The sequence below is a fragment of the Fulmarus glacialis genome, unplaced genomic scaffold, assembly GCF_000690835.1.
Source record: "Fulmarus glacialis isolate BGI_N327 unplaced genomic scaffold, ASM69083v1 scaffold29864, whole genome shotgun sequence".
NCBI lineage: Eukaryota > Metazoa > Chordata > Aves > Procellariiformes > Procellariidae > Fulmarus > Fulmarus glacialis.
The window spans coordinates 20,680-29,053 of record NW_009207859.1 but is presented as its reverse complement, the minus strand read 5'-3'; the positions used below and the strand labels follow the sequence as shown (position 1 = coordinate 29,053).

At 37.3% G+C, this 8,374-nt stretch overlaps 1 protein-coding gene across 1 annotated transcript; it reads left to right on the top strand.

Annotated features, from left to right (window-relative positions):
* The first annotated feature begins 785 nt into the window (after positions 1-785).
* Positions 786-6,751, top strand: SOCS5 (suppressor of cytokine signaling 5). The gene is made up of 2 exons (XM_009576297.1): positions 786-844; positions 3,291-6,751. Exon 2 carries the CDS (start codon positions 3,303-3,305, stop codon positions 4,893-4,895), a length of 1,593 nt encoding a protein of 530 aa, XP_009574592.1. The 5' UTR covers positions 786-844; positions 3,291-3,302; the 3' UTR covers positions 4,896-6,751.
* The last annotated feature ends 1,623 nt before the right edge of the window (positions 6,752-8,374 follow it).

Sequence of the window (8,374 nt, the reverse complement as noted above, 5' to 3'; positions counted from 1 at the left end):
CTTGGTTCTAGTGTGGAGAAGCAAATTATTCTCCTCTGTCCTGTTGCTGTTAGATTTCTGACAGTGGTGCGAGCATATTAAGTCCCTCAGCTCCTTTTGGATTTCTGAAAAACAATGATGATTATTAAAAGAGTAGGTCAGCACTTCCCTAAAATAAAGAACTTGTCTTGTATTCCACTTTCCCATTTTTAGAATCATGGTTCATATTCCTCTTGCTTCACAATCATATAACATCCTTGTGGCAAGTACAGCAATTGCTTACCTGGAAAAGTAATATTAGAAAAGTGTGTATTTTTAGCTGCCTTTTGATGTGATGTAGCAGCTGGAAACAAGGAGGAGAGGCGGTATGAGGTGACCTGACAGCACTGCCAACCACAACTTGGGAACCACTGCTTTGGACTTGAGACCAAAATGTGAGGAAACCATTTTTACAGGCCTGAGTATGCCCATTGTGCCTGGCACTTCAATGATCCAGATGCTGTGGCTTCGCTCTTGATTCTCAAAAGCTTCATTTGAGGGGCCTCCCTGGACTCTTATTTGACAAATGTTGTTAATGGATGAAAAAGAAAATTCTATGAAGCTTTTTGTTTATGTTAATATGCCTTAAGAATATATAATGAGCAGGCAGTTCCATGCACACATTTAAGATCTAATTAGTAAAATATCCCTTTGATACCACTGACTAATTGTAAATATCTAAATTAGAAGATATTCTAAGAACTAACAAAAATACCGTTTTTTTTTCTTTGTAGTAATCATGTCCACAACTCAGAGAAGGAATCTAGCAAGTTCATGTTGAGGTATATTCTCAAGACAATATACAGTGACTCATATGCTTTTCTGGGTAAGAAGGGTGTCTATGTTCTTTTGAGTGTGACAAAAAGTAGTTAACCTTTTAAATTTAACTTTTGAAAAGTAGTCTGTCAAGCCAGTATGGTGCGGGTTTTGTGGGTGGGGGGTTTTGTTGTTTATTCTTTGTTCTTGAAGCTTTCTGGGCAAGCGTAGAGAACTTTCCACCCATCTAACAGTCTAAAGACATTCTAGACTAATAGTGCAAAGGAAAAGCAATAAAGAGCAATTTTAGAATAAAAGACACCACTGACTAGTGTATGACTGTTTGGTTAGAAAAGTAATTCCAGTTCATTGTTGCAAAGATGTGTACTGTTTCTAGCCTGATTTCCCAAGGGAATCTCTTCCTTTTCCATTCCCAAAAATTTTAAACATCTCTGTGATTAAAAAGAGAAAGAAATGTACAACTTGAGAGAAAAGTAGGTAGAAGTCAACCTTATATATACTGTGTTGATAGGTTGGCAGCCAGCAAAGATATGCTGCCTCCTGGTCAGTGTGGATATTCTGAGACACCACAAACAGCTATGATTATTGCGATGGCATGATACATGGTTGCATGATTCCTACAAATCTGTATGTGATCTGACTTTATTAGTTCTGCTGCTCTTAGAACTCCCCCAGTCCCCCAGCTTAGTCCAGACAACTCCAGAAAAAACAAATTTAGGAATATTTTTTTTTTTTAATCAGGAAGACATTCCTTGCTCATTTGCTTACACACTTTCACTTTTACATATGCACAGAACTCTATAGCATCTTCTATGTATAACGCTTCTCTGCAAGTGTCTCCCTCCTTAATAACTACTTGGATGTTGTTCAAATTGTCATTAACACCGTGTTCTAGGTAACTTGTACCAGTAATCTCCAGAGACTGTTAAGGCCTGATTTCCCGGTTTCGTCCCCACCTCTCTGCATCCACTAAATTTTAAGGTTTTATTTTATGCAATTGGATGTAGATACCTAGCTTGCTGGGTTTGCTGAAGTATCTGAGGAGGTGGTGGGGAAGAAAGCTTTTGCTCCTTTTGCTTTCTGTTCCTCTAACAGCTAGGTGTTTCACGTTCATTATCCTTTCATGATTCTCATGTAAGCTGTACCTCTGACTCTTCCCCAGTCTCAGTGGATTCTGCTACAAAGTCATGGGCTTACAGCTGTGCTTCTATCTTAGGGGACTTCTAGACTGGATCGCTAGAGTATTGCTTACTTGTTTATCATCCACGTTATTTCATGAGACCCAGTGCATTCAATCACTGCTTCAGATTCCTTTCTAGCTGTGAACAGAAAAGAACTGCAGCAATAGAGGAATGTTGCTTCAAAATAATGTGTTTCCAAAGAACAGAGCAGTTTCCATTAAGAGTTAAATTAGATAAGATGACATGTTTTAGTCCTTTAAGTTTAGCACTTCTCTCAGAACTTAATTAGATCTAATTTAGCTTGGCATTGCCTGACTTTTTTTAGTACAGAATTAGCCTGTTTCTCTCTGTCCTAGGGCAGTCCTGTGTTTTTGGCAGTCTTGTTCCAATTATCAAACTTGGTTTCTAAAGAAGTAGTTACAGAATACACACTGCTAATGTTTTTAGCTTTTTACTGTATCTTCATGATTCACTGTCATTGTGTTTCTGCTGCGGAGCTGCTTTCTTTTTAAGTGCTCTTACTAAAGATAGAAAAGTTCCTTGGGCTCTTTCATTCTTTTATATCTTAAGTAATAAAGCCAGACAGGTTTTTTTTTTTTGAGATGTTTCATATGTATGGCTTTTATTAATATATCAGAGACTTTATAATTCTAAAATTCTGCTGATACCTTAATGCCTTTCCTTGTCTTTTGGTGATTGCCTCATCTAAGAATGCTGAATGCTTTTTTTCCCCCTAAACTTCTATTTTTGTGCTAATTTTTTTTATCTTGTCAGTTGTAGGTTGGAATTTATCCGACCTCCGGCTGGAGCTTTTTCTTTTAGATGGTGTATCTGGACATTTGCAATGCACTTGTTGGATTTCACTAACTGCTGTCATAGTTTGGAGTGACTTGATTAGCTCTTTTTCAGGATTTGTTTTACTGCTGCTTATTGGAAGCTTATCAGGGAGTCATACCTTACATATGGCTTACAAATTCTTCCTAAAATGAAGAATGTTAGACTGCATATTTCCTGTCCATCAAATACAACTGTGCAGACCTACCTACGTGCCTACAGAAAAATGAGAGGGCCTGCTTGTAAATAAAATGTTTGTAATTTCCCAAACATTTGCTTCATGCTGATTTTTCTAAATATCAAAATGGTGTGATGCATGTCACTTCCAGATAACCATACAAACTCTAGGGCACTTTTTCAAATGTAGTGTGTTCAATTAACAGTTGTCTTGTGTCTGTAACTTAATTGGTAACTGAAGATGTATCCTCATTTTTTTTAACTGTATTTTTATTTTAATATTTCTTCTCCTCTTGAATTTAGATAACGTAATCCATGGATAAAGTGGGAAAGATGTGGAACAATTTCAAATACAGGTGCCAGAATCTCTTCAGTCATGAGGGTGGAAGCCAAAATGAAAATGTAGTTGTGAACTCCAATAGTTGCTCATCTACTAAAGAGAAAGCTATCCAGATAACTGGTTTGGCTCAACAACAACCCAGCAGCCCTCTGAGAGAAAACATTGCTTTGCAATTAGGTTTAAGTCCTTCAAAGAATTCGGCTAGGCGGAACCAAAACTGTGTCACAGAAATTCCTCAAATTGTTGAAATAAGCATTGAGAAAGAGAATGACTCATGTGTCACCACGGGAGCTAGACTTGCTCGAAGGGACTCTTATTCTCGGCATGCTCCTTGTTCCTGCTCTACCAAAACCCAGAGCTCCTTGGATACTGAAAAAAGATTTGGTAGAACACGAAGTGGTTTGCAGAGGAGGGAGAGAAGGTACGGGGTGAGCTCTGTCCATGATATGGATGCAGTATCAAACAGAACAGTAGGTAGCCGTTCTCTGCGACAGCGTCTACAAGATACTGTTGGGCTGTGTTTTCCCATGAGAACTTACAGCAAACAGTCCAAACCTCTGTTTTCTAACAAAAGAAAGATCCATCTCTCTGAACTAATGCTTGAGAAATGCCCTTTTCCTGCAGGCTCAGATCTGGCTCAGAAGTGGCATCTGATTAAACAACACACAGCGCCTGTGAGTCCTCATTCAACTTTTTTTGACACGTTTGATCCTTCCTTGGTTTCCACAGAAGATGAAGAAGACAGGCTCAGAGAGAGACGTAGACTTAGTATTGAAGAAGGGGTTGATCCCCCTCCCAATGCCCAAATACATACTTTTGAAGCTACAGCACAGGTTAATCCATTGTATAAACTGGGACCAAAGTTAGCCCCTGGTATGACTGAGCTGACCGGGGACAAAAACATAACACCTCCAGGGAACTGTGACTCTGAAGAGGACACAACAACGCTTTGTCTGCAGTCACGCAGGCAGAAGCAGCGTCAGATGTCTGGAGAGAGCCACAGCCATATCAGCAGGCAGGGGGCTTGGAAGGTGCATACTCAAATTGATTACATCCATTGCCTTGTGCCAGACTTACTTCAGATCACAGGTAACCCATGTTACTGGGGTGTGATGGACCGCTATGAAGCAGAAGCACTTCTGGAGGGTAAACCCGAAGGCACTTTTTTGCTCAGGGATTCTGCGCAAGAGGACTACCTCTTCTCTGTGAGCTTCCGTCGTTATAACCGATCGCTACACGCACGCATTGAGCAGTGGAATCACAACTTTAGTTTTGATGCCCATGATCCCTGCGTGTTTCACTCCTCCACTGTTACAGGGCTTCTGGAACACTACAAAGACCCTAGCTCTTGCATGTTCTTTGAACCGTTACTTACTGTATCTCTGAACAGGACTTTCCCCTTTAGTCTGCAGTATATCTGCCGGGCGGTAATCTGCAGGTGCACTACGTATGATGGAATTGATGACCTTCCTCTACCCTCAATGTTGCAAGACTTTCTAAAGGAGTATCACTATAAACAAAAAGTCAGGGTGCGATGGCTGGAGCGGGAACCTATAAAAACAAAGTAAATGGAAATCAGAATAAGCTTCTAGAATATGCTTTTTTTTGTGTGTTACAGTTTAACTGCAGTGAGCGTACCAACAATGCGTACCAGTCTGGCTTTTCTGCAATATCCTATTTAAGCTGAGTGTTAGTATCCTGTCAGATGCTGCCTGCTGTTAATCAAACTAAGTTGTGATGCCTCTTGGAAACAGTAAGCAGACGCAATTCTGCACGTTTTTCATTAAGGCCTAATGAAAATATTTTTGCTAATTTCTAAATATTTTGTTTCCCTTTTATAGCTGTAGTAATTGGATGAAGAAACTATGAGGCATTTTCTGTGGGGCATTCATGTAATGCTAAGAAAGAAAGGCTTTATTAGAGGAGCATTTTTGCTAATATTTGAAGTATTTTTTTAAAATTATCTTCTTGAAAACTTTCCACTACTCAAAGTACTAATTTAGCTCACAAACAAGTTTCCAAATACTAGTGAATAAGAGTATTTTCTTTTAATGAAGAGCAGTTCATTAGAAGCAGTCCATTAAGAGTTAATAGTGTTTTGATGCTAATAGATGAATCATGCTTTTCTCAGTGTATAAGGTTTCCTAATCATTAAGACTTGAATATGCCTGCTCAGTACTGTAATTCTATTTTAAACACTTGGAGATTTAAGTGGCATTGTTAACAAAAGTAATACTGTCTTGGACAGTTAAATACCTTCCAGTGTGGATTACTGATTCAGTGGCAGGACACGGGATTAGATTATTGCCGTGAAATGAAAGGTTGCATTTTTTTCTAAAGCAGAATTTGGTGGCCTGACTGCTAGTAACTTACAATGGAAGGTAATAGTGATGAGAAAAAATGTTTAATTATTTAAAGGCGTCTGATATTTTTATGGAGAAAATTACAAGTGGTTGAATTACTAGAATCAGAATACAAAATCTGACATATCTGAAATAAATGTCAGGTTTCAAAGGTACTGTTACACTTTATCTGTAAATATCTTTCCCTTTGTGCTTTTAAAAATGTTTTAAAGTAATATGCACTGATTATAATTTCAACAGATTACTTGGAAACAAGATTCTAAGTTCTGTTTGCTTATTTAATTGGAGATGGAACTTAAAATAGTTCTGTCTTAGACATTTTTGCACTAAAATTTTGTTGGAATGCCCTGACCCCTGTTTAATGTTTTGTACCAATTATGAGTGCTCCCTAGTTTCTTTACCAGCTGCTACAGTATGTTATTACTTACTTCTCTATGGCAGTGACCTGTGAGAGGTAGGGAACATTTTGGCTGCAAGTACAATAAACGTTATTCTTGTATGCTACACTAACCCTTCTATTGATGTATTTTTCTGCTTGCTGTGCCTTGTTCTGGCTTTTTGTGCTAATAAAGTACAGTATGTTCAGTGTTATACTTGTATATCTGCTCTGTTTTTATATATTCACGTAACTTGTAGCAGTTAACTGAATTTTTAATAGGCTTTTCTTAGTACTTAGTATAGGTAATGCACAAATACTGTGCAGCTGAATATTGGTTGTTCAGCACACCATATTCCTGGTTTTTGTTACATGCTTATCAGAAACCTAACAGTGTACACCGCTGAATAATGTTTCTGTAATCACTGCAAAGTAATGAACTTGTCTGCAGGCATAGAGCATTTTACAGTTTTTGTAATGTAAAGGATAAATGTTAAGCAAAAAGTATTCTAAAACATTATTGATCCCCTGTAATGGTTGCTGAAGGTGTTTCAGCTTGTTATATAGCTAACTGCTAAGCTTAATGTTTTGATACTCCCCACTGAGTAAGGAATGGTTATTCCTGTAATTGACGGTACAGCAGTGGCATTTGTTCACTTTTAGACTATTTTATTAAATAGATGTACATGCAAACTGGCCAAAGAATACTGTCAATTTATGTTGGGGTATTTTTTTAGTAAAAAACTTAAGAGTGGGAAGGTGCAATTTCTGTTCTATCAAATATTTATCCCAAGCTATGATAAACCAAAGTATTTGACAACTTTATCTGAACTGAAGTAATGTATACATTTATGTTGGTAGAGCTTAAAACTTTTACATCAATGGTGTCGTCATTTTTCTTGAACTTACGATGCACCTGAAGGGGAATGATTTAAATAATTTTGTAATGACTGGAACAGCACTACATAGGAGCTCATACTGCAAGGGGTTAATCTGAAGCACCCAGAAAGCACTTTAAAACATGTGTTTATATGCTTGTGGAAAATTTGTGATCCTGTTATGCATTCTTTGTAGTAGCTTATCTTCTTTCATGTGTTAAAAGACTTCACCTGTTAAAATGGGACTTTGTTTAGAATATGTAAATACGAAATTTGTGTAAGTATGTGTACAAATGTGCTAATGGTCACTTAAGTTTTGAATTGTGTGTGTGTCATTGGATATGCAACTCCTGGTTTAAAATCTGCTCTAAGCATAAAAAGAGGAAAAAAAAAGTCACCAGCATGAAATTGCACCCAAGTGTACCTTCACTGTGTCATTCTCACGGTTCCCTCAGTTGGATCTGAATTCCAGATGAGTTTACTTTAAATTTTGCTTTCAATATTAGTATCATACAGTCAACCTGCAACCAAGCTTTGTCCCAATGTAGGGACCTGTTTTTTGTTTACACCCGTTGCAGTTGCTTGTCATAAACTAGCTGATGAGATTCTAGCTGTGACATTATCAATGTGGTCAGGAATACACATTCATTTAATTTTTTTATCATGTGGTGGAATCTTTGGAAAAAAAAAATAAAAACCCCAAACCCTTATCTCAGAAAGTTTGCTCTTGCATTTCTGTAAATAATCTTTATGGAGGGGATTTATTGCTCCCTTAAAACAGACAAAAAAGGAATGATCTGTTTCTCTACAACTTTTTTTTAAAGCTTTGCTTCACTGAAATACACAGAATAACTTGCTAATGTGGTTATGCTAAAAATAATCACTTTTTAAATTGCAGTAGACTTGAGCGTTGACTACTCAAGTTGCAGTGTATTTCTTAATGAATACATTTTCAGTTCTAAAGGCACTAAAATGTTAGTATTTTGAGAATGCAAGTAGTTGATTCCTCGTTTCTGTTTGAGGAGTATGCTTTGACCTTCTGATTTTGTTTAGAAAATGTTGTATGTGTCGTCTTCAAAAGATGTGCACAAACCACTGATTTTTTTTTTTTTAACAACAGGATTCAATGTAATAAGGTATGCTAGCATGTTTCCAATCTAATTTGGTTACATGACAGGTAAGTATTTGAGCCTCAATCTTGTAAAGTGTTCTTTCGAGGTGATTCTCATATCTGCAGAAAGGGCTATGGAAAGGGCATATTTGGCAGGATTGTTTTGAAAAAAAATCTTACAAAGATCTTTGACCATATTTGAAAAGAAGAGGGTGGTGGTGCTATGTGGGAATTAAGATCTTTGAATATTTAGCACAACTTGGTCGTTTTGTTGCATGTAAATACACACATCATTATATTTTTAGAAAGTCAGCAACAG